Source organism: Aplidium turbinatum, chromosome 2, assembly GCF_918807975.1.
Source record: "Aplidium turbinatum chromosome 2, kaAplTurb1.1, whole genome shotgun sequence".
Lineage (NCBI taxonomy): Eukaryota > Metazoa > Chordata > Ascidiacea > Aplousobranchia > Polyclinidae > Aplidium > Aplidium turbinatum.
Window position 1 is genome coordinate 10,416,381 of NC_137473.1, and position 27,043 is coordinate 10,443,423.

The 27,043-nt window shown below is 38.9% G+C and overlaps 1 protein-coding gene across 2 annotated transcripts in view; it reads right to left on the minus strand.

Annotated features, from left to right (window-relative positions):
* Positions 1-702: 702 nt before the first annotated feature.
* LOC145764782 (uncharacterized) overlaps positions 703-27,043 on the minus strand; it is a 29,104-nt gene continuing 2,763 nt past the window's right edge. Inside the window, exons 2-17 of one of the 2 annotated variants that reach the window (XM_082576456.1) lie at positions 14,680-14,829; positions 13,673-13,810; positions 12,033-12,191; positions 11,312-11,440; positions 9,779-9,931; positions 9,326-9,460; positions 8,322-8,450; positions 7,932-8,084; positions 7,474-7,608; positions 6,466-6,594; positions 5,473-5,622; positions 3,507-3,692; positions 2,923-3,129; positions 2,448-2,576; positions 1,288-1,653; positions 703-884 (exon numbers count right to left, since the gene is read on the minus strand). In XM_082576456.1, coding sequence (XP_082432582.1) covers positions 853-884; positions 1,288-1,653; positions 2,448-2,576; positions 2,923-3,129; positions 3,507-3,692; positions 5,473-5,622; positions 6,466-6,594; positions 7,474-7,608; positions 7,932-8,084; positions 8,322-8,450; positions 9,326-9,460; positions 9,779-9,931; positions 11,312-11,440; positions 12,033-12,191; positions 13,673-13,810; positions 14,680-14,829 — 2,480 coding nt within the window. In that variant the 3' untranslated portion in view covers positions 703-852. The remainder of the gene's footprint in view (positions 885-1,287; positions 1,654-2,447; positions 2,577-2,922; positions 3,130-3,506; positions 3,693-5,472; positions 5,623-6,465; positions 6,595-7,473; positions 7,609-7,931; positions 8,085-8,321; positions 8,451-9,325; positions 9,461-9,778; positions 9,932-11,311; positions 11,441-12,032; positions 12,192-13,672; positions 13,811-14,679; positions 14,830-27,043) is intronic. The other variant, XM_082576457.1, reaches the window with a different exon arrangement.

Genomic DNA, 27,043 nt, shown 5'->3' on the forward strand with positions numbered 1-27,043 from the left:
TTATATAGCGTAACGTATACGTAACGCTATAAAGCAAATATGTCTAAATATCAAAAGAATCACACTTTTATATGGCTCACGTAGTAGTGAATAAAAAACTCAAACTTTAATTTCAATGGAGATATTATCCAACATTTTATGGTCATTTATAGGATTACCGATAAGTGATGACTGGAATCACATAGCCAGTTTAGAACTACAAAAAGCTTAGTCTGTTTATAAATGATTTTTGTTTTAGATTATTCATTAAAAAATTTTAAGGCAAAACGATCAATAACCAAGTTTACTAATTGACATTGCATGATAACAAGAGCACTGATGGGTTCTGAAGTTCAGCAACATGTTAATCAAACTGCGACAAGAGCATCTATAAGTATGCAAAACTACCAGGAATAACCTATCAAGGCTTTGTCAGTCCGGGGATAAAGATTCAAAACCAACAAAACGACGATTTAGTTGGAATAGCTTTTCTGCTGCGACTTGTTGTAGCAGCTGTAACCAAATAGAAAAACGGCTCATGTGGAAAGGAATAGTCAAGTAGTGAACTTTCAACCAACCCGAAGATTTCTTTATTGATGAATGATTTCTTCTGTAACTTTTATAATTCTATTCTTCACTTTTTTCCGTGATTCTAACCTTTAATAGTTCCTAAGTCTCATTTTCAAGGCAACTGGTTGTGAAGAAAATAAAAACGCATTTTAGGTTCATAGCAAAAGAAAAACATTTTTATTTCACATGTTAACTAGGTAATATCACAATGAGACTTCTAACAACTTTCGCAGCTCTGGGATTTTGCTAAAGTGATTTTAGGAGAAGATTCTTGGATCATCATCATCACCCAACAATTCTGTCTTAACTTCCTGGAAGGCGATTGAAAAGTGTAGCTGTAACACAATAAGAGTTGATGTTGATCATTTTAGGTAACCTAATATAGTGCTGTAGCCAACATCTTTCAAGTCAAAGTTTTGGAGTCGGGGTCAGAAATATCCATTCAATCTATTTTAAAGTTATAGTCCACATAAATATATATGCCTATACTTTTATTATGTAATTTAATTAAATAGTTTTAGAACATTTCAAGAACCATTACAGATTAGGTTATTTTTTGCATATTAAGCTGAAAATATTGTTTACACTACGGCAATAACAATGTCATTTTTTGAAACTGTAGCAGTTTTATTTATCGCTGGTAAAAAGTGAAGAAAATAATAAGTACATATCCTACTTTTTATTATGTGAAATTGAAATAAACTCTATTATGGGATTACTAAATTCTTTGGAACTTACTTCTTCTGCATTGTTCAGTTGAGAGTTTTTGGTTATTATTCAACTCAAAGTAAAAGTAACATCCACCACAGTAATCATTCACGCATCGAGCTTCTGGATAAGGCAAGCATTGTGCTTCTGGGTTCCGGCATGGCGCTACGGGGCAATTGTTGACGAGCACTCCAAGTCGACACACTCTCACACAACGAGTGTTGCCAAGTCTAGGCTGCCAACGCCGATTGTTTCTGCAGGTGGTTTGTCGGATGCCGCGAACGCCATAACCACTTGGGCATACTACTCGACATGTAGAACCAATATTGTAATCGTCTGAACAATCCAATGTGACTCTAGATCTTGGGTTTGTGTATGGGCGAGGGCAGGAAGGAGCTGTGACATAAATACCGTTAAAAATACAATTGTAATTGAGTGTAATTAATTACACATTCTCATGTAATTATAATTGTTAATGACACTTTTTGTTGTTGTGTAATGTAATTGTAATTTAAAAAAAATTGGTTTCAATTATAAATATATAGGCTATTCAATAACTGGTAAATATTCTATCCCGTACCGCAAAAAGGCACTCACTATTGGAATACAAGACTATTTTTGCAACTTTTATCACAAGCAATTGATGATAAAAAATTTATTGATGATAATAAATACTGAACCATTTAATTTTATAATTGAAACGTGTAATTAATTAGATTTGAAGTGATTGTAGTTTGAAAATTTCAAAATAAAGTAATTGTAATGTAATTAAAAATTTGATGGTGTAATTATGATACAATTGAACTGAAAACTATGTAGGCCTACATGATCCAGCTTTGATACGCACACGGTATGTGTAGGATATTTTTAGGTTAACATGAAATTTTCTCTAATTAAAAAATAAGGAACCCAAAATGAAGATACTAAACTCATGTTCAGCAAACAAATTAGAGTGACAGGTCGTTTCAACCATTTTGCTTCTTAGTAATTTTGTAAACCCTAAAATTGATGCTTTTTCTTTTTATCTTATGCCTGCTATTTGAAGTTTTAATAAACGCAAAGGCAAGAAAGCCAATCTCTGTGTCAACCATTAATGTTACCTTTGTATCTTTCCAAAACATAACCACTAGCTTTAAAAAGACATTTTTAGACTCTCATCGTTATAAAACTGAAATAAATAAACAGCATACTTGGAATGTCTATGCAGGATGATCCACACCCATTAGGACAACATATCCGTCCTCTGCCACAGAGACCAGGTTCACATATGGTGCAAACACCAACTGATCCTGGTGGTACTCTTGGACATACGTTAGAAGCTGAGAAAACACAAGTTATTTGAAAGCCGAAAATATACTTTTTGACATTCGGTATTCATTCTTTTGGGTTAGCTCAACGTGATACGGCAATCGAAAGGGTGACGGTTCGACACCGCTCAAGACCATGTGGCTGCGTCTTTAGCAAAACACTTAAAGGCATGCCTGAAGGTGGACACGACGATTGGCTTCCTTGCCTTCCCGTCCACTTAATCTAAATCTTCAACCACCGGGTATAAGCCTGGATACGACAAACAAAACGACGTGATCTTTACGATCTATAACTCTGTAGTTATTACAGGATAGCTTATATTTGAACAACAACAGCAACTTTAAGGAACTTACATACCGGGCACACATCTTGAGTTTTCCAAACTTTGGTCCCAGTTTCCTGACGGCAAGCATCTTACGCTGGGGACCAAACCCAACAAGGTTTGGGGTGGCTGGCAGTATATCGTGCATCTAGAACCCACGTTTCTACCCCTATCGCAGCTGAATAAGATGGTAGGGCGAGATGAAAGATCCACCAAAGGAGGACACATTCTAGGCGGAGGTCCTGAAAATGAAACATATAAAACATATTTCATAATACAGGGTCAATGTTTCAAAAATTCAATATTTGTCAAATATAACAATTGCTACAAGATTTTGTCCTTTGAAAAAACCATCGAGAATATGATTAGAGTAAGAATATTGAGTTTAATGTGGCTATTGAAGATAAAGCCACATTGATATGGCAGATTTATATCGTTAACATTGTTATACCGTAAATAAGCTGTGCTGCTTGACAGAGTGATAAGAGCATTTGTACGAAGCTTAAAAGTTTGCTAGTTTGACTCTGGCAATTGTTTTTACTGTTTCCACTTGTTTGTTATGTCATAAAAATGATAAAAAAAATTAGTGGTAGATTATAAGAATTTTAACAAGTTTTACGTCTGATGCATCTTGCGTTCTCCAAATTTTGATCCCACGTTCCATCAGGCTGGCAGGTTACTCTCCTGCTTACGCCATCCGGCAATATACGACCGGGAGGGCAACTCAAACGGCAAACTGAGCCTAGTCGTCTTCCATTATTACATCGTGCTCTCACTTCTCCTCTAGGAAGAGGAGGACATAATGCTGATAAAAAAATTATTGTTACTACGACAAACTAAGTTGGAATTATCACATTAAAGATCTATCTGGGAGATTGGCGAAAATATCTGAAATATTTTATAAAATTAGAAACTACACAAACAAACAAAGCATGTTAACGCTGTACTATGCTCTTGCACGCTCAATAATACAATATGGCATTTTATGTTGGGGTTCAAGCACACAAAAACTGCTCAAGAAAATTTCAACAATGCAAAATCGAATCATTCGCACAATAACCTTTAGCAACAGAACAGCAAAACTTTCACCACTGTACCAAGATCTCGACATACTTCCTATCAGTAATTTGCATAAACTAGAGATTTCTAAATTTGTCTTTAAATTTAAAAATATGCTATTACCTGGCTACTTTGAACCTTACTTTCAGGAAATTACTGAGGTGCATTGCCATGGCACGAGAGCTTCTCAAAAAAATAACTTTCACTTACGTAGTGTCAGCTCAAGAAAGGGTCAAGGCAGTTTGAAATTCTTAGGCGCAAAAATATGGAATGATTTACCTTCAGAAATAGCTGGGGCTACGAGTATTAAAACTTTCACGAAAAAACTAAAAATTTATTATATGAATGAACTTGGTCCGTGACTGTTTTTATTGTCACAACATTGACGATTATTTCGGATTGAACATTGTTAGTACTATACGTATAGGCTTACTCCTCACGAATGTGTGCTACGTACTACTTATTAACGACTGCAATCTTATTAACTGTACTCAAGTCGGCCTATACACTGACTGATTTTGTTAAAGTATGAATTTATAAAGATAGGCCTACTTTTAGTGTTTTTGCTTCGTCCTTTATGCTAGCAGTTAACAGTTGTTGTTTTTGCATAGGTTTTTTTTTTTTATTTCTTATACTAACTTACTTTTGTAGGGCATGATATTTTTTGATGTTACAATGAAACCACAGGAATCCACTTTTTTGTTTACAGTTTTGCGGAACTTATGCTAATCTTGTTTGCAACGTAATGCCGATGCTTTACATTTGTCACATTAAAAACACGGGAAGCAGCTGACTCAATGACTAATATAGTCTTTCGCTGCTTCCTGTCTGTTGTTGAATATATTTGTACCGGTTTATATTTGTACCGTATACTATTTTTCGCAGCAGACAAAATAACAGGTTTCTCTTTCTCTCTTACTATGACTGAGTTGAAATATTGTTTATCAACTTTAAATTTAAGTCACAATTTTAAAAGTGTTTATTGGTTTTAAACGTCAGACAATTACATTGAATGAACGTTTTCAATTCTATCAAATATGATTTTATATGCCAAACAGTGCTTAATTTCTAATTGTTGTAGTTTAATTGTATAGCTTCTGGGACACTAGTAAAACTTCAATTTAGCCAATTCAAGTTACATTTTATCACTTAGATTTACAATATCGTTTCTGCAGTAAAAATGGTAAACAGCCTCATTTGATTTTTTTAAAAATTAAATGGTTGCTATTTTCTCAACAGCAGCAGAGCAGTGGCAAAATTTACGATGACTGGATGAAATAAAATTTAAACTTTTAGGCTAAAAACTCAACTTTAGTCATAAAATTAAGTCTCAGACTAAATTGTAAGTTGCTCCGATAGAAGCGACTGTAAGTTCTACTGCCTATGTGCAGCATACAAATTCTTTTGCCGACATATCGAATTGTTTTTAGCCTTAGCATGAAATTTTTAATCGTAAAGTATACATTGCAGTGGGCTATAACACTAACGCTACTCCTTATAAGAAAAAGTATGTAAACCAATATCACCTGGAGGTCTCGGGATTGGAATGCAGCTTGGTCTACATCCGGGATTGCAACAGATCGTTCCGCGCCTGCATCTCACCGTACGGCAAGTCCCACAAGATCCAAACAATGCTGCATTGGTGCTAATTCCATCTGACGCTGGGCATCTTCGGTCTGTTTTAAATTGCACCCATGTTTTAAATGCATCAGCATCAGTGCATCATCAATGCATCAGTATCAATGTTTTAAAAATTTCATCTTTAAGCAGTTTTATGGTACCCTTTGCTTTGGATGTTGTGTAGCTTTGCAACTGTTCAAAAGTTTGTTTTTAATTTTTATCTTAAAAGATTTTTACAGTGCTTTTAGTTGATTTGTCGGTAGTTAATTTTTAATTTTTATTTTTTTAGTAGGCTACCTTACTTTTCCAGACACTGAAAAAGTTGCGTTTGCGGCTGCAGAAGCTTTATCAATATATAAGTATCCGAATCTGGTTGATTGTGTTTACTTGTTGTGTTTAATTGCTGTTCGATTGTATCCTGCATTAAGGATCCATGTGTGAATTTCATTCTCAATAACATCGAGAAACCGGAACAGAGGTTAAGAGACATCAACGTTTTTGTCATCACTTATTTATGTAAAGTAAAATTTATTCTTCTAAATTCTAGTCTAGTTCGTGACCAAATTGTGCATCAGGTTGGTTGGTTTTAAACCTTTATCCTCGGACTGAAAAAGCCTTGATAGGGTATTCCTGGTAGTTTGACATACGGTAGCCTACTTGTAGAGGCTTTTGACGCAGGCCGGCTACCGAGATTGGCAGAGTGAAGTTTCCGATTGTTGAAGTATTGTTAACGGGGAATTATTCCATCCATTAAGTGCCGCTGAATGGAGAGCAGTCCTTAGAATGTGTTGCTCAAACGCACACAGAGAATCGACTTAGCGCCGCTTGATCTTGAAGCTTTTTCGTTCACGAAGTCAAGCGCTAATCAACTGAGCTATCTGGGCGGACTTTAAACTCACCTTGAGAAGTGTCAATGCATGATGTTCCGCATGGATGGGGACAACAAGTGAGACCTGGTGGGCACCTCCGAGGACAAGACACTGGTGCAACACAGACTGGACCAGTCGGACGAGCCGGACAAGTTGGATCTTTTAGCAAACAAAAATGTCAGAAGTGGTCAAACCTGTTATTGATATTATTGCCGCAAAAGGGTGCAATCGAACTCACTCTGCCGGTCATAACATGTGTTTTGTTGTGTGATGTAACCATAAGTCGGCTGCATAGCCGAGTGGTGATAGCGCTGGTACGGCAAAGGGCGCCGGTTCGATACCGCTCAAGAACATGCGGCTGTGTCTTTGGCAGGACACTTAAAGGCATGCCTGAAGATGGACATGAAGATTAGCTTCCTTGCCTTCTCGTCTATCTTATCTAAATCTTCATCCACATTCATCCATCCAAACCTGGATACGACAAACAAAAAAGAAAAACGTGGATTTAGCTAACCGGGATTTATGAAAATTATTTTGGTAGGCTGCTTGACTGGTGGCTACTGTCAGGCGACTATTGTCTTGTGTAAGAACCTGTATTAGGGATACTATAGCACTTTCAAACAAAATATGAAAATAAAAGAGTGCGTTTTGTAATTTTTGTAACCTTGCTTTTATTGATAAACTCTCGGGCTGAAAAGTAGATTTTCTTTGGAAAACACTAAAGCGTAAACTTGAACTTCATGATTAATTCTTAAAATTGGACATTGAAATTCGTAAGAAAGCTATACTTTTTCAAAGGAGTAACCCAGTTCAAATACAGGTTTATGACTTGAATCTAAAAGAGTAAGGAACGCAATTGCTGGTCTGAATGATTTTCATTGCTAAATGGTGTTTTGTTGACCAAATTTCAAATTTTGTATAAAAAACATCATCATTTGTTTTTTGTTTTGCTGTGGAGTTCGGAATAGTTCGACTCGTTTTTCATTAAGAAAACAAATCACATTTTAAATAAGGAAATCTTTTTCTCTTGTTGCAAACCTGGGGGAAGAGGTATGCAAGCAGTTCCACAAAAACTGGGGCAGCATATCTGTCGTGGTGGGCATCTGCGCGGGCATTGCTCTTGTGCAAAGCAAGGACCCCCTGATGGTCTCACAAGGGGACACCTTGGATCAACTGCAAGTAAATAAGAATACGTAGCCTACACAAAAAGTTATGTATCACAACGTTATATCAATATGTCTGTCACTAGACGCCAATTGTTAGTGACAGTTAATATTTTAAAGTGATGTAAGTCCCATTATCCTACTCAGGATCAACTGTTCATTTTTCAATGCTTCTTATGAAAACTATCTTAGCCTACACTGTAGTCTACCGAAAACGCTGTTTAAGTCGGGCAAGAAGGTTATGTTCAAAGTAGCCTACACATGAAATTAACATAAAAAAGGACAAATCAGCACGTTCTATTCATAAAACTTGTATTTTAACAAACCAAACACCTGTGGGCTCTGGAATTTGAATGCAGCTGGGAGAGCATCCAGTGTTGCAGCATACAGTTCCAGGAGAGCAAAACACAGTGGCGCATGTCAGACACGAAGACGGGATTAAGCTGGTAGTTGTGATGCCGTCGAAAGCTGATGGACAACGTGGGTCTATAAACAAACATATTAATAAAAAAACAAAATTTTGTACTATTAACGAATAGTTGCTTTTGATTTAAAGTGCAACTGCACGATCGAATTAACATTGGCTAGAATCCATTGCCAAGACATCCAGTACGGGTTGAAAAACTCACTTCCTTACAATTGAGGCCCACAGCCAAGAAACCGACCTTTTTTCCACGCTCTCTTGCGCTTCTCTCTCACGCTACCTGGAAGTGGCAAACTCACCTTGAGAAGTATCAATGCATGTCGTTCCGCATGGATGGGGACAGCAAGTGAGACCTGGTGGGCATCTCGGAGGACAAGACACCGGTGCAACACAGACTGGGCCAGTCGGACGGGCCGGACAAGTTGGATCTGTCGAAAAACAAAAATCAGAAGTAGTCGATTTCTTATTTATGTTATTGCCGCAAAAGGGTGCAACCAGTCATAACACCTGTTTTGTTGTGTGATGTAACCATAAGTCGGCTGCATAGCCGAGTGGTGATAGAGCTGGTATGCGACAAGCGAAATGGCGCCGGTTCGATACCGCTCAAGAGCATGCGGCTGTGTCTTTGGCAGGACACTTAAAGGCATGCCTGAAGCTTGACATGAAGATTAGCTTCCTTACCTTCTCGTCTATCTAATCTAAGTCTTCATCCATCTTCATCCATTCAAGCCTGGATACGACAAACAAAAAAGCAAAACGTGGATTTAGCTAACCGGGATTTATGAAAATTATTTTGGTAGGCTGCTTGACTGGTGGCTACTGTCAGGCGACTATTGTCTTGTAAAAGAACCTGTTTTACTGATACGAGCACTTTCAAACAAAATATGAAAATAAAAGAGTGCGTTTTGTAGTTTTTGAAACCTTGCTTTTATTGCTAAATTCTCGGGCAGAAAAGTTGATCTTCTTCAGAAAAATAAAAGACGCTAAAGCGTAAACTTGAACTTTATGATTAATTTTTAAAATTGGACATTGAAATTTGTAAGTAAGCTATACCTTTTTTCAAAGGAGAAATCCGGTACAAATACAGGTTTATGACTTGAATCTGAAGGAGTAAGGAATGCGATCACTGTTCTAAATGGATTTGAGTGCTAAGTAGTGTTACGTTGATTAAATTTGAAATTTTGTTTGAAAAATATCATCATTTGTTCTTGTTTTGCTGTGGAGTTCGGAATAGTTCGACTCATTCTTCATTAAGAAAACAAATGACATTTTAAATAAGGAAATTTTTTGTCTCGTTACAAACCTGAGGGAAGAGGTATGCAAGCAGTTCCACAAAAGCTGGGACAACATATCTGTCGTGGTGGGCATCTGCGTGAGCATTGCTCTTGTGCAAGGCAAGGACCCCCTGATGGTCTCACAAGGGGACACCTTGGATCAACTGCAAGTAAATGAAAATGCTTAGCCTATACGCAAAAATTTATGTATCACAACGTTATATCAATATGTTTGTCACTATAGACGCCGATTGTTGGTGATAGTTAATATTTTAAAATGATGTAAGTCCCATTATAGGTAGTCAGGATCAACTGTTCATTTTTCAATGCTACTTATGAAAACTATGGTAGCCTATATTGTACCGATAACGCTGTGTAAGTTGGACAAGAACTTGATGTTTAAAGTACACATGAAATTAACATAAAAAAGGACAAATCAGCATGTTCTATTCATAAAACTTGTATTTTAACAAATCAAACACCTGTGGGCTCTGGAATTTGAATGCAGCTGGGAGAGCATCCAGTGTTGCAGCATACAGTTCCAGGAGAGCAAAACACAGTGGCGCATGTCAGACACGAAGAAGGGATTAAGCTGGTAGTTGTGATGCCGTCGAAAGCTGATGGACAACGTGGATCTATAAACAAACAGTAAAAGTAAACAGACTTTTGTACTATAAACGAATAGTTGCCTTTGATTTAAGTTTGGATTCTCAATGAGTTTTTATAGTTAAGTAAAGGTGGTGGTCCCATAGTCAGTTATTTAGCTTCGGAGAATAATAAGGCATCACACCAGTAATTCGGCAATAACGAGAGTAGCGTGGTCTGGCTATAGTTGCTTTCTTTCGGTCGCCTTTCCTTCAGCATCTACATCCACCCAATTTATTACACCCTGGGTAAAGATGAGCGGTGTTTTCAACAACCAGTTTCAGCCGGCTATTGAACAACGTTTGCATTAATCGAAAAGCCAACACCTTATCTGCTGTGCCATACCACATTACAACCATCTGCAAAAACAAATTCTTGTTTGTTTTCAAATCTTGACATCAATGGCACACTTAGAGCAGTGTCATTAGTATTTTTTACGCGAACTATTAGTATAAAGATCTGCAACTTCAACAGTTCGATTACCAAATTGTGCCTTTATCAATCATACTACCACATGGGATTATTAGCCTATTGGATACATTTCTTTTCAAAACTGGTTTGCATTCATTAGAGTTTTTGAAACCGGTTTGGTGGACCACAAACGTCTACACACTCTTTCTTTAACGGTCTGGTTTTCATGGCTACAGTACACGATGCCAATACTGTATAACGTTAATGTGCTCTTTCACATACCATTGCACAATCCTTCATTTTCTGCACTACTGTAGTATGTCCTACTACTCGCTATGAAGCCAAAATTGAGAAACAAGGTAAATTTGATTCAAATGATATCTTATCATATGACTCATATGATAGGATTCTTTTTGCGTCACATAATCTTTGAAACACCTTGCTACTGCTCAGGCCCGGATTTAGGAGGGGCATGTGCCCCGGGCCCCCCGACTTCTGAAGGGCCCCCCTACGTGAAAAAATGTGATTTTGTGTTAATTGTTTTTCTTTCAACCTTTGACGTTTCTGCAAAAATGCTGTGCAATGCTGGATCAATACTACTGTAGACGTAAAGGTGGTTTTTCGCGCCGTAGGCGCGAAAAATTTTTTTGCACGGGGGGCCTCCGATCTAAAAGTGCCCCGGGCCCCCCGTCAGCTAAATCCGGCCCTGCTACTGCTAACCAGTTAGGTACGCTCATTAAAGAGTGAACGACTGATTAAGCATGAATAACAGCATTCTGTATTAATTGGCTGGAGAGAATTAAGCTTCTTGTGTTATTACCCAGCTAGCAACTTAGTCATTTTTTATATTGATTCAACGTCTTTAATTTTAATACGCTAATCATAATTCATCCAAAAATCAAAGCAGTTTAAAAAAACTGGAACACTAATTTAAAATGTTCTATACGATATTCCTCTACCTTGAGCGGTATCGACGCAAGACATTCCGCAAGGATGAGGACAACATGTCAGACCCGGAGGACATCTTCTGGGACAAAATACAGGAGCAAAGCAAGCGATCCCAGTTGGGACTTTAGGACACGCTGGGTCTGTTAAAAAATACAAATGAACGTAGAATACTGAAGCTGCTATAGACATATTGAAACTGGAAAAGTTCAAGTGAAGAAAACTAACCTTCACTAACTTTTAATGTTGGAAAACAGTTTAAATATGATTTAGCATTTATCTAGCAAAAAATTTAAATTAAGAAAAGTAAGAAATTTGTTAAATAACAACAATATAACGCATAAACCCCTAGTTAATATCACTCAAAAAACAAATAGTTGGTGTCTTGAAATAATAAAATATTGTCAATCAATAAAAATACTTTTTGGTAGCACTTGCATAAGCTTAGGCTATATGGTACTAGCCAAGTTGATAACACAATTTTGACTAACGTACCCAACATTGTTTAAACTTTAGACCGACTGGTTGGTCATATGATGCTGAAGTCGTTGGTATTCGTCTTACTTGTTGTGGGTGGTGTACGGAAGCATACAACATTTTGGATATCGAACACTAACCACTGAGTCGTCTTTAATTTTTTACTAGTTATAGTCTGATTACCACAGTTTTGCATAGATTTTTGATCTCAGTGGGTGGTAAGTCGTACTAACGACATTGGTATTTGTTTTATCTTACTCGGAGTGGAAGGTGGTGTCGGGATGGGAATGCAGATAGATCCACATCCGGCGCGACAGCAGATTTGGTTGGGAGGACAACGATTCCCTCTAAAGCAAGATGGACATCGACCTCCAGTCGTTGGAAGATCAGATCCTCGCAGTGCAGGACATCGCGGATCTGCGTTTTACATTTGTTTTATAGTTAGGATGTCATTTGATGATAATCAGAGATGTACGTATGCGCCGCAAATTCTACGCCGTAGATTTGCGGCGTAGACTTTTTGTTTACGCTAACGCTTAAAGATCAGATCCTCGCAGTGCAGGACATCGCAGATCTGCGTTTTACATTTGTTTTATAGTTAGATTGTCGTTTAATGATCATGATGATACAGTATCATAGCTGCATCCTTTTCTCGTGTTTCGAATTCAGAAAATTAAACCTTTTTACGGGGCCTTTTTACCACAAAACAGTAGCTTTAAGATCAAGAATTTTCCAGCTAAAAATAAAGTTAGGAGAAGCTAAGAACAACAAGAAAAATGATTTTGCAATATACGGCTGCATTGACATTGTCTGCTTTGTAAAGCGCTGAGGAGCAGCGCATTCTGCGATGGATACAGCGCTGTATAAAAACAAACATTATTATTATTAAAAAAACTAATAATCCGAATAATTTCAATAACTCAGTTAACACGCAATGCTGTTGCAGGGAATTCACAAGAAAAATATAACATCAAAAATCTATTTGTGTTTTTTTTTAGAGTTTATTGATAGCGGTCTTGCAACGAACATAAGATGAAACAATACAGTATGAAATTTTGAAATTTCATACTGTTTTTTTTAAATTTCATACAGTGCATTTTAAAAATGCGGTTCATCCAATCACAAGTAAAATTGAAAGTTCGTGTTATAATGCATGACATGCCGAAAAATTTCTTTGACCAGATTTTTCCACAATTTGAAATTGCTGTGTCATTGCTTATAGGTTACTTTTAATTTTGAAGGAAAACAACTTAAAATGACATAAACACAGTTTGTTTTATTTTCTTAATGCTGGCAGAATTATTCAGCCAAAGGTTAGTAGCCTACCTGAAAAAGAAACATGAACAAAATATGTTTTTACTATTGGCCGTAGCCTAATGTCTGATCTGAATGTGGCAGTTTAGGTGTAAAATTTGACAGTAGGCAAATTGAGCAAAATACCCAGAGTAAGCCAAATTCACTAATATTCTCTTTGGTTGAAGCCAGATTTTGGCTCCGTTTATTCAAATAAAGTGGATGAATAGCCAAGAAACCCAGGATGCATACTTTTAAACGTCTTGCTGCTGTATGCTCAAGCTTTAACTAGAGCCAAGTATATATGGCAGTACTTCGGAACGAAGATAGCAGTTTAAAAATCACGTCATTTGCCAGCCCTCATGGCTAAAAAGTCCAATGTGTGACTGGCAGGCGCAACCGCAACGATAACATGTTAAGCAATTAAGCATACCACCGGTGATAATGAAAAATTCCGACAGTTTTGTCTATTGCGATGCTTTTCCTCTTAGTTGGTGATACGCGTGTAGCCTACATTTTACAAACCGGTTTACGACACCAATTAACGCAATCAACAGAACGTGGCTAAACCATACAACTATTACTACTGATAATAATTTGTTTACCCTGTGGTACATCTGTGCACCTTTGCCCACATGGACTGGGGCAGCATAATTGATCTTGACGGCAAGGAATATTGCAGACATCAACAGTGACGCATCTTATGTCTCCACTGTTTGGAGGTAGTGGTGGACATCTGGGGTCTAAAAATATATCGTAATTACTGTACTTTTAGTACATCATCTTATTTGGAGACGATTATATCCACTGTGTAAACATAATATGTTTGACTGCTATTAGCATATTATGCTGCCCATCGAGAATTAGAAACATAAGAAATAAGTGAAGTTTTGCATACCAAACACCAACTAAACACTTGGTCCTTTTTAATTTGCTACCGGAAGCCTACGTTAAAAATGTCAAACCAACAACCAAGCAAAACAAACCAATATATATCACCACTAATTGTTGTAGATATGAACTGATAGCAAATGTTCAAATATTTAAGTAAGAGATGGAAAAGTACTAACCTACTAGATAATTTTGTGAATTGTATCAGTTGACCACTTGCCTAAGGTGTTGCAACCGTGACAAATTTCAAGCTGTTTATTCTATTTCGATCAAGCACGTTATGACTTTTGTATTTTATCGCTTTTACCTTTTTCTAGACTTCTGCTATGTTTGGCAAGTAACATTTTTTGACATGATTTTGTTGTGACGGTTGCAAATAAAAATAAACTGAACTATGCTATGCTGTATATGTTGTTAACATATCTATCATTGAAAGTAGTTTATCCACAAAAACAAATCTTCGTTTGTTTTCTGAACTTTTGTAGCCTACGTGTGATTTTCTTACTTTTTTTTTTATAAATGTACCCACCATAAATTAAAAAAAAAATCATCAATTTCTATTTATGCCACTTGTAAAATGCATAATATAAATTTTTGTTCAGATTATAATATATAATATACATATAACATTATAACATTATATATTATAATATATGTTATATAAATATATAACATATATTTTTATACAAATTATAATACGAAACATAAATCAAGTCCGTACTTGGTGCTGGTGTGGGTAAGAATCGAAGACATTGTGTACGGCAGCCATCACTGCAGCACGTGGTCCCGATGATGCACGTGGTGGCAGCACATGTGGAACAGGGACCAAATGATTGCAAAGGTGACCCTGATCTTGGTGGACATAGTGGATCTGTGAAAAAGAAAACATTTTAGAAATGGATCACATATTAAAGATGAGAAAGATCCTAAGGCGAAAGTTATCAACCACAAAAGTCCAAATCAAATATTTGTTTGTAAAATATAGAAAACTGCAAACATGAATAAAAAAATACCCTTTTAGTATCATTAATAAACTTGTTACTGGTGGTAAATAAATTTCAAGAGTAGTATTGCCCAATGGTCCTTGTCTGGCTATGGCCCTTAAATGTACAATTAATGTTTTTGCTTAATTTCTGCTTCCCTGTAATGATCTATATTCTAAATTTATGTTGTTGTTGCTGTATTCATACTGTCTTCTGTATAGGCTACGTTTTTATTTATCACTAGTTGCACTTAGCACGAACCCACGTGACCCTTGTAAGCAGTTACAGAACGCGAGTAAATCGAGATGCGACAGTACCTCACCTCCCTCACCAAAAACAACCCAAAAATATGCAAAACTTCTAAAATGAGATTTGCACGCAGGCATTGTATGATCATGAGGTGCTTCAAGCGCAGTTGTTTTTGCTCAGTTTATATCAGCCATATCTTGATACGTATGTTGACGATAGGAATCATTGGACACCATTACCTGATTCATCGATGTGCTATTTTTGATTATTATTGCTTTATTATTGCTGATAACTATTTTTTTCCATACTGCTCATTTAATTATTCATTGCACACAGTAAAATATCCCATCTGGGGCACCTTGACTTGGATAACCAAATGTTTTTTCGGTGCCCCATGGAATAGCTTTCATGTGAATGAAAATATATGTTTTGTTTTCTGCTATTACAGCCTACATTAAAAGGAATATGGAACTATACCGAGGTAAGCTTGTTTGACTGATTATGACCTAAAAGCAAGGTGCTCAGTACAGGATTTGGCCGAGTTCAACGGCAAAGTTGCGTGATCCACTGGGCTACGGCCGTGTGACACACGATGAAGAAGAAGAATTGATTGATTCACTGTATCGCAGTCAGGGCCGTTGACAGGATTTGTCGGGCCGGGTACCAATTTATTTTCGGGCCCCTTTTATCGATACTGTTATGAATATAAAGGTTGTGTACACACTTTTATTGATGTGCTGTTAAAATGAGGACGACACATGTCGTTCAAAGTAGAAAATTAGGAGAAATATCATTTATATGGGCACCTTGCTATGCATTGCGCAAAGCTCACTGCTTGCAGTTTGAGCACTTTGGCAAGGTTGGCAGTGTGCACTGTCTGCAGTTATGGACGCTCTTGGCTTATGCCGATTGAGCACTTTACTGGAGGCAACCTTGCTATATATATATTACTATATTCTCAAAGATTTGTTGTATCCACGAATTTCCCCAACTGCGCAATTACGCATTAGGGATTTCTCCGTAAACCGCGAAATCCTTGCTCTCAATCACGATCTTCGTCAGTATGTTCAAAGTTGTAGGAGTTTTTGTCTGAAATTAATTCTTTGTAAAGTTGACGCAAGTATCTAAAAGTGATTACCTCCAAAAAAATATATATATTCAAAATTAAAGAGTGGGTGAAGAAAAATATTTCGTGTTTTTGAAAATAAAAATCGTTGTTAGGGAAATCACTATACCCGGAAGGGGGCCCGGTACTTTACCATGTGACGGCTTAAGTGGCTGTTTTAACCTCTGATGGCAATTTCTTTAGATCTGATTATATTAATATCTTGATAAAGTTTGGTTGCAGGGAATCTATTAAATCCGGGCACCCTAAATATTCCGGGCCCGGGTCCAAAAGTACCACATGGATAGGCCTACCATATTTTCATCGCCTAAAAAGAGGACACGTTTCGCCAGCAAGTAAAATACAAGTGGAATGTCACGTATGAAGAATTTTTTACATCCTTTTGGACAATTACATAGACGTATGCAGCAAAAGTTACAGCAAAAAAACAGACAAAGTTGTTTTACGCAAGCCGATTTGTGTGACAAAATGAAAATGTAATAAAAATGTGACAAATCAGGCAGTATCTGCAGGTAGCCTTGCTTTAACTTTTTTCGGAAAAAAAGGATCAACTTTAACGAAATCATAAAATTACTTGCACGAAATATAATTGAAGTTGTATACAGCTTTTAATGAGATGCTAAAGACAGACTCAACTAAAAGGCTGATTCCTTCCTTGTACCATTGTGGCTACATCACAGATAAAATGCATTCTACATTTGCACCCACATAAGTTGTAGGGGAAGGTAATTTGATACACTTTTAACATTTTTGCCTGTTAACTGAAAATTACGTGACACAAACTATTGATTTTAGGCTGAAATGAAAGTCTGATCCCTTACACACTTTTTAAAAACATTTTCACTTTTATATTTTTGTTACTTTTATTCTAATTGAAATTTTAAAAACGTCACTCAAATGTATCAATTTACCTTCCACGGAAGGCAAATTGATACACCCGGAAGATAATTTGATACAGTAAAACTAACACAGAAATCCTCTTTGACAGCAAAACAATATTTGACAGCAAAACAATACAATATCGCATAACTTACTCGCAATCATTCTCATATCATTTGTTCAGTTTGTGCTTTCAGTCCAGAGTGTCGTTACAGTTACAGTGCATAGTCAAATTTATCTTACGATTTTTCATTTTATGTATTGCAGATTTAATTCCTGATGAGGACACACGTACGTGTCGAAAACGTTTGAGTTTATTTATTTTAATTATGTTATATTTTGTGTGAAATAAAGTATGTTAAATCCGCTAAAGTTACTATGTTTTATTTCTCTATGGTTCAAAACAATAAATGAAAATTTAATATGTGGTTGACGTGATTGGGTCCAAGGATGACTGTTGAGACCTATGTGTGCGGCGAAGCTTCTGCAGCGGGAGGGACATGGGAAGGATGATTGGCTGGAGTTCTTATTCAAGGGAGGTGCTTTGCGCTGTTCTCATTTTTTGACAGCAGATAGCGTGTAGGCCTACGAAAGCCTATATAATAGTTGTTTCCCAAAGTAGCAAGTCTAGTTAATAAAGAATAACTTATTTAAACCAACTGAATCAATGACAACATTTATTACAGTCACAAAAAAGAATTTAATATAGCCTACTGTATCAATTTACCTTCTCCAATGTATCAATTTACCTTTTTCAAAAAAAGTTATAAAATTCTGATTTTTGTATGGTTAGATGCACATTGCAGAAAAAACGTGACATGTCCTTGAAGCCTTATAAACGAACTGTCAAATGAGTTTGGTTTCATCTTTCAGGAACTTTTCTTTAATTTTCCAGACAAAAATGATCATGAGTTAAAATTTTTCCGAAAATACTCAAAAAACACACTTTTACAATTTTATGCCACAAAAGCACGAGTTAGCTGAATGGTGCAATTTTTGTAAGCATTATGTTCATAAATCTTCCACCTAATGACAATATTTTTGACTAATATTTTTTGTACATTTCTGTAGGGGGAGTGCATCAAATTACCTTCCGTATCAAATTATCTTCCCTTCCCCTAAGTATCCATGCCATGATATATTTTGAAATAGGTTATATATTAGGCTACGTATTGCATAGTGCAGTTTGGATTATTTTTTTGATTTGCTTCACTTGACAAATTAGCCAAACTATAAAATTGGTAATCAGCAACGTCTACAAGTGCTGAATCAATTTAATAAATAGATCTGGGTAGCCTAAAACAATAATATGTTGTAAAAGTGTGAGAACCTTAAAATGTAAACATGTCAAACTCTTTTGCAAGTTTTTGCGTTTTTTAATGTTTTATTTGTTTGTGATTTACTCATTTTTTATTTTCTCAATTTTTTTTTAGTTTGTCCCAATTTTTCTTTTTCATAAATTTGTTGTTCAAATCTCCTCAAATGAGGAAATTCCCTCACAAGTGGATTTGCAGTTCCGCTCGCACTCATCGCTGACCACGAATTGGCTACCTACGACAATCGCAAAAGTAGTGTTTCAATCTTCTTCGTCGTATGAGCTGTTCTTCTGGACTATATGTTTGGGCATGATGTCATCAGCCACTCGACAGTCTCGTCATCCAGGGCCTTCAGTCCAGGCGCTCCATGTGGTGGTTGATGGATTGGGCAGTCATGGACGACATGATCTACTGTCTGGTCTGTGGCGCCACACTCGCATCCCGGTGAGGGAGCCAGGCCCCATCTGCACATGTCTGAACGAAAGCGACCGACGCCGGTTCGTAGGCGGTTAAGCCGGACCCACGCAAGTCTTGCGAGGGACATTCCCGGAGGGTGGGGATCGACGTCGGGTAGGAAATCACGGAGTCGGGAGGTGTTGTTTTGCCACTCCATGTTCCATGTGTAGTTCGTCCAGTGTGCCGCACTTATTCCAAGATCTTCAACGTTGTTCAGAAGCTGTCGTGCGGCAGGCACAAATGGGCGTCTTGATTTTAGTCGCTGCTGTCCTCCAGGTAGGCGCTGGAATGTACTGTGGAGGAGGTGGTCGGGGTCCAGTGCGCGACGAGCAAGGGAAATCATGGCTCCTTTACGGCGAAGCTCAGCAGGTTGGATGCCTGCAAGGATGGGAAGGCAGTCCGTTGGAGTGGGACGCAGGCATCCAGTCACAGTGCGTAGTGCGTCATTGATGGCGGTGTCAATGTGGCGGGTGTGAGAGCTGCGGCACCACACTGGTGCGCAGTACTCAGCGGTAGAATGGACAAGGGCCAAGGTAGCTGTGCGAAGGGTTTTCGCATCAGCTCCCCAACCGGAACCCGCCAGCCGCCTCAAAAGTGCAACGCGCGCAGATAGTTTTTTGCGCAGTGACTCCAGGTGTCGTCGGTACGTGAGTGACCTGTCCAGGGTTACGCCGAGGTAGGTGGGTTCGGCGCAGTAGGGGAGGTGTTCGTCATCGGTGGTAATGTTGATCTCACGTTTTGCTTCCTTGTTGTTTAGGTGGAAGGCCGCCGACACTGTCTTTGCCTTGCTGAGCTGTAGCTTCCATTTCTGGAGATATGTTGATATAGTTGACATGTCCTGGCTTAGGTTCCTCTCCATTGACTGCCAATCTCCGGCTGGATGCAGGAGAGCCAGATCGTCTGCATAAGCGTACTTCCTGGAGATGGTGTCAGGCAGGTCATAGATGTAAGTGTAAGTGTTTCAATGAACGTCTAGGATTGTTTAGATTAGAACAACAGATCAAATAGTACGCCAATGTTTTTTGGAAAATCTATAAATCATCATGTTGCATTGGTACAGAAATGGTTGGAAATTGCAAAAAAGTCCAATGAAATCCTGTTGCAAATATGAGCAGAAAACAGAAAATGTAAAAAAAGAAGACATTTGAGCATTTTTGGGTGTCCTCGGAGGACAATTTATTTTTCTTCAAAAAAGAGGACAAATCCTCTTAAAAGAGGACATATGGTAGCCCTACACATAAACCTCCCTGTCAACGCCCTGATCGCAGTAGCTATTTGTTTTAAATACCTATTGGGTAATTCTGTTTTGTATCTTATCGTTCTGGCTAGGTTGGTTGAAACACTAAAGCATATCCTTCTGGGAATGCAGCACCCGGAAGCAAAAGCGCTTAATACAGCACAACAGAGCCATAGAGTGCAAACTTAATGTATAGTCTGATAAGAAGGGTTCTCTCTCTGTAGGTATTATAGCTGATACAACCCTCGATGTTGTTACGGCCAATCTCTGTACAAATCAAACGTCATATAAAACCGTTCAAGTCTACTGAATATTACGTCATGGAAGTTGCTAGAAAATGTGCCAAAATTGCACCATCGTTCATAGACTTGTGTCAAACTTGTTTGGACTTGTTTGGGCCTGTTTAAACAGGAAATATTACATCAGCTTGAACACCTGTTGGAATGACTTCATAATTGTCTTTCATTTATTGCGTCACAGTTACTTTCTACGTGAATTTGAGATATTGATATCTATTCTGGTCATTCGTAAAATGATTGTTTGAAAGTTGGCCGCACATTTAACTGTTGGCTTAGTGCTTGCTAGCTGGACAAAGGTTCCGTCTTTTATCCAAGTAATCTGTTGTGTAGTGACAGTTTAAGTGGTGTAGGCGTTGCACCCCCTCGTTTTCGGTAGCCTCGGGCTAATTTTACAGGAATACACTGTTTGAAAAGAAGTTCAAGTGTGTGTTTCTTCGGTCATTATATGCAGACGAAAGGATCCGGGAACTTTAAGTTACAATTTTCCCACGAAGAAATTATGGTTTACCGCTGTGACCATAAAAAATAAAAGACGATTCTCTGTCTAGTGTTTGGCACAGAAGCACTTAGAAGCAAAAAATAAAAGACGAAGTTGTTGGTTGGTAGGCTACAAAAGCAAAGAAATAATAAAAGAAGATCTTGTTGGTTGGTAGTCTAAAGAAGCAAAGAAAATTAAAGACATTTCTTCTCGGTAGGCAACTGAAGAACTTTAAGCTAAAAAGTAAAGACATTTCTTCTCAGTTTGGTACAGAAGAAAAAATAACTTTGACATTCATTGGCAAGAAAGAAGATTAAAGGCAATCCATCTGTGCTTGAAGATTCAAGTGGAAGAATCCAAGCAAGTTTTGTGGACGTTTGGACTTCACATACTCGTACAGCTATACGGTATCGTGCATTTAAATTCTTTTTTGTATTTTTTACGGTCTTTGCAGTTAAGTTTTTTATAACTACTGTAATTTGTGTGTTTGTGTAACTTAATTTTTTAATTGTTAAATTTAGCCCTAACATTTAATATGTCTACACTCGGTGGCGACAGGGACTCGACCGCCGTCGACTCGACTGAGTTTAAGCCTGATGATGTTCTTTGCGGTCGGGCAGGCCATTCTGGGGAGGGACCCATTAACGATGAGGCTAAGTCAGTTCGAGAGGCCCGGCATCTTAGACGGGATATTTTGACTCAAATTGGGAAACTTTCTGTAGCCCTAGGTTCTTTGAGTGATAAGCAGGAACTGTTAATTTTTAGATCTAAGTTATCTACTTTAGAAGAGGAATTACGGCATTTCCATGCTCTTTTGAGTAAAATTGTTAACTCTGCAATCTTGGCAGAACTTCGTGATAGGGTAGATCCCGAATTTAACTCGTTAAAAAATAACTTCGAACAAAAAGAAAGTGAGTTGTCAGATAGGTTGGATGCTGACATACATCCTGAGGATAGCGCCTCAAATGTAAGCACTAGGATGTCTGAGAGCTCGTCACGGATAGTTGCACAAATTAACCTACAGTTAAGACGAGAGGAGCTCCAGATCCAAGCTGAGGCCGAAGCAAGAGCTGCTGAGGCCATCGCAAGAGCTGAAGCCATACGAGCTGAGGCTGCCGCACGAGCAGAGGCTGCCGCAAGAGCTGAGGCCATACGAGCTGAGGCCATACGAGCTGAGGCTGCTGCGAGAGCTGAGGCCGACGCGAGAGCTGCTGAGGCCGAAGCGAGAGCTGCTGAGGCCGCCGCGAGAGCCGAAGCGAGAGCTGCTGAGTTCGCACTCAAAGACGCTCAGTTGAGGGCCGAACAACGTAAAGAGGTAGTTTTAGCTGAATATCGTTCTGAGTTGGGCTCCCGGCGTAGCTCTAGGAAGGGCTCTTCTAGGCATTCCAGAAGTGAACATCAATCACAGTTTAATTTACCTAACCTTTTCCACACGCCTGTTCAATCCGTAAGTGGACCTGTACAATCCACATGTTTTCCAGCTGTTTCAGGAGGTCTCGGGGCCGCGGCTAAGGATCTTCCGAAGGCTGTAGAGCCAAGGTCTGCAAATTACAACCGAACTCCTCCCCCAGAGCGTACAGGTCACGGGGCCGCCATTAGCAGTAATGCTTTGCCCCCTTCACAGTTTTCAGCGCCGCTAGTTTTTGATCGCCCAGCTACACGTAATTTGGGTGGTTGTGAGAGGCGTATCGTGTCTCCTGATTTTAACGTATGTGAGGATCGTGATCGGGCTGTGCATGTGACTGAGCCCACTCAGCCCATTAAGGGATATAGCTTGTCTTCTCCCGCTAAATCGAGTTCTCAACAGCAGGATTGCTTTTTTGAATACCAAAATAGTAGGACGTTCTTCGATAAGGCGGCCTTGATTGGTTACGATGGTAATAATATGCCATTTGTCTTCTTTAAAAATCGTGTTATGGCCTTGATGGCAGCTTCGCCCTTTAAGGGAACTCGTTTGACTTTGTTGCAAGCAGCTTGTGTTAGAACAGCTGCACAAACGATTGCTAATTTGGTTTCTGACACTCCTGGCTTGTCAGAGGAAGACAGGATAGAAATGTCGTTAGCTCGCTTGTCCCAACGTTTTGGGGTTCGTGGAGGTCTTTTCGCAGAACCAGAAATTAGAAAGTATCGCTATGGTAGCAAATTGACTTCTATCTCTTCCAGTGATTTGAAAGAGTTTAAAGATGAATTGTCGCAGTGTTTGCTTTACGCGAAAGCTTATGGTCAGCGTGATAAATTAGAAGGACGTTTTGTTTTGGATTTGGCTAAGCGACTCCCGTTTGACGCTAAGCAGCGTTATCTTGACTTTTTAGGTGATCAGTATGGTAGCACTGAGGAACCTACCTTTCAGAGTTTGTTTGATTTTGTAGTACGGGAGGAAACGCGCAAGTCGACTGATTTTAGCATTATGCTAATGGGCGATTCTGGTGAGTCGCAGCATTTTAAAAAGTTTGGCAAAGGAAAATTGCCTTCATGTCCGGTTAGGCAGACGTCGGTAAAACCCCATGATAATGTGATTTCAGGGAGTTCGCAGTACTCGACTGCTGTTGGCGCACCGCGCGGCGGTGTGGCCAGACATAGTGACATACCGGCGTGTTTTTGTTGTTCGTCACGTGGTCAAGTTGAATATCATTTTTTGTCTAATTGTAAAGAATTTTTGCGCTTGACACCTAAAGATCGGAGAGATGTCATTGTGAAAGCTGGCAAATGCTTGAATTGTTTGCGCCAGCATATGGTTAGAGACTGTAATCATGCAAATAACTGTCGTAAGTGTGGACCTACCAACGATAGGAAACACTATTTTCTTCTGCATGATTTTTATGTGACGTCACGTGATTCTCTGGATTTGGTCGGTAAAGATGAGGCTGGTGCCAGAGTTCCTGTGCGTAATGTTAAGATTGGAAATGTTAAAGCAGCTTTTAACCGCGTTACTGCTGCTCGTGTTTTGAATCCAATGACTGGCAAATCGAAGTTGGTGTATTGTCAGCATGATCCTAGTTCGCAGTTGACCTTTGTTTCGAGTGACTTGGTGTGCGAACTTGGTCTTAAACCGTATGATAAAGCGTCGTTTAAAATGGATACTCTGGCTGGTCAGAAACCTACTTGTGCTGACCTTGTTAAACTCAACATCCAGTCGTTAGAGACTGATGAACTGTTTTGTGATATAACCTCGGTGGTTAACCCAGCTTGGGCTGACGATGTTAAAACTTTACCCCATAAACAAGATTTAAGTGGTTTCCGTCATTTTCATGACGTGAATATGTTTCATTTGAATGATTGTAGTACTGTAGATGTACTGATTGGCAACGACAACGCTTATTTGATGTGTGCAAAAGAAGAGCGTGTTGGTGACAATCGTAGTGAACCGCATGCTTTGCTCACTCCTCTCGGTTGGTTGGCTTGTGGTGGTAAGTCACCCTTAGTTGAAAGCGTTGCTAAAGTGTGCAGAGTGCAGACGTCTTCAGAGTCGGATGTCATCTCTGGCTTTCAGCGTAAAATTGAGTCTCGTGATATGGAAATAGCAGACCTGAATAAAGTCATTCAGGATTTGACTTTGCAAAATGAAACCTGTGAATTGTCTCGCAATGATATTTTGGCTAGAGAACTTGTCGAACCGAATATTGAGTTGAAAGATGGTCGATTTGAGATACCTGTTCCGTTGAAGGAAGATATTGATCTACCTAACAATTTTGTGTTGGCGTCAGATAGAGCTGCTGCTTTAAGAAAGAAAGCTTTAAAACAACCTGAACTTCGTGATTTCCTTACTGACACCATGAAAGATCTTAAATCTAATGGCTATATTGAGCGCGCGGGTGAAGCAGGAAATGTCAAGGGATTTGAATGGTATTTACCATACTTTGTGACGTCACAATTAAAAAAGCGCATTGTTTACGATGGCAAGTCTGAATTTCGAGGAACTTGTGTTAATGATGTAATGTTTTCGGGTCCTGACTTGTTAAACCCTCTGGTAGATGTCTTGGCTAGATTTCGGCTTGGTAGATTTGGTCTCATGGCTGATGTGACTAAATGCTTCTTTCAAATAAAGTTACCTGAGTCGCAAAGGGATTTGTTTCGTATATTGTGGTTTGAAGATGATGACCTTGAAAATGGTAGGATGGTACCATTTCGTTTTTGTGTACACCCTTGGGGAATAAAGAGTAGCCCGTATATCGCTTGCTTGGCTATAAAGAAAATGATCGAGCAGAATCCCAGCAGTGCTGGTGAATTGACTCTCTGCAATATTGCAAATAATATGTACATGGATGATTTTATATTTTCGGCTGATAGCTTAGAGGAAGCTCAGCAAATCACTCATGAATCAATTGCTTTGTTTGATAGCCGTGGGTTTAAACTTGTTAAGTGGAGTGCTAACAAGGAGGCTATGATTGTCTTGTCAAATTTGGATAATGAGATGCTTTCACCTTTGATTCGTGACATTGACTTTCAGACTGAAAATATGACTTTGCCATCAGCGAAGACATTGGGTTGTGTGTGGCAAACCGAGTCTGACGAGATGCGTATCGCATGTTCCTTAAAGCCCTTAGCTAAACACACGCGCCGAAGTATGCTCAGTCAGCTTGGACAAAATTTTGATCCGCTAGGCTTTGGAGCGCCATTTTTTCTAAAAGCACGCCTTATACTTCAGCAATTGGCGATAGACAAGTTTGATTGGGACACCGAGGTCCCTGATAGCTTTGTTAAAGAGTGGGAGTCGTGGCTTCGCTCTTTGGACCTGCTTAAGGATTTTTCGTTACCGAGATGGTATTTTGCAAACTCTGGTGTGTGCAGTCCGGATGATATTGTTTCATATCAATTGCATGGGTTTAGTGATGCTTCGAATCAAGCTTTCTCTTCTGTTGTTTACTTACGTAGACTGGTTAACGGAGTTCCGAGTGTGTCTTTCGTTCTGGGTAAATCTACCATTGTTGTAAAAAATCAGTTTTCTTGGCCGATAGCTAGGAAAGAGCTTGTTGCCGCTTTGAATACAGCAAGACTCGTGAAGCAGGCCTACGAGGCATTGAAGATGCCCGACTGCAGTAAGTATTTTTGGTGTGATTCTCGGACTGTGTTGCAGTGGGTTAAGAACCCTGATTTACGTTTGAATAAGTTTATTACGCGTCGAGTTGAGCATATTTTATTGTTGTCTGGAGCCCAGGATTGGCGTTTTTGCCCTACCGATATGAACCCAGCTGATGTTGGCACAAGGCCAAATCTTATTACAAAGAAAGAGTTTCGAGAGTTGTGGTTAAATGGTTCTAGTCTTCTCTATCAGTGTGAAGAAATTCCATCTGTAGAAAACCCCACTCCAGTACCTGTCCATAGCCTATATCTTCGTGACGAAGAGGGGTCGCTTGACGTTGGACAGGGTGGCCTTCACAGATTGATCGAGGCCGCACCTTCTTTGTATGTTATGAAAAAGAGAATTGCTTATTTGGTTGCTTTTGTTGAATTTTTGTGCTTTAAAACGAAAAAGCGTAGCTTTATGAAGCCAAAACTGGACGCCTCTTATCTTAATAGAGCCTTAGACTTAACTGTGAAGTTTGTTCAGAAGAGCGTGTATGGCGATGTGTTACATTTAATGACCAAACGATCGCCGGATGCACTTGAGGAAGTGATAAAGCGGGGTAGTGTTGGCGCTTCGCAACGTGAGAAGGAACGCTTGAAGGAATTGCGTTCACTTAAAAAGTACAGACCTTGTGTAGATGATGCTGGTGTAATCCGCATTGAAGGGCGCTTAAGTAATTCTCCCGAGATTTCTCTAGAAGCAAAGCATCCGATTGTTTTGCCTTCGAAGCACCCCTTCACTAGGCTTGTTGTACTGTCGCATCATAATCGAAATGCGCACTGTGGAGTACAGCACACTTTGTTGTCTACGCGACAGAAGTTTTGGATCGCTAATGGTAATGCTTCCGTGAAGAGGTATCTTAATGATTGTGGTGTATGTGCGATTGAGAAAGCTCGGCCTATAAGGCAGCTCATGTCTGATTTACCTTTGTCTCGCACAACTGCCCATAGGAAACCCTTTTTTGATTGCGGCTTGGACTATCTTGGACCATTGACCT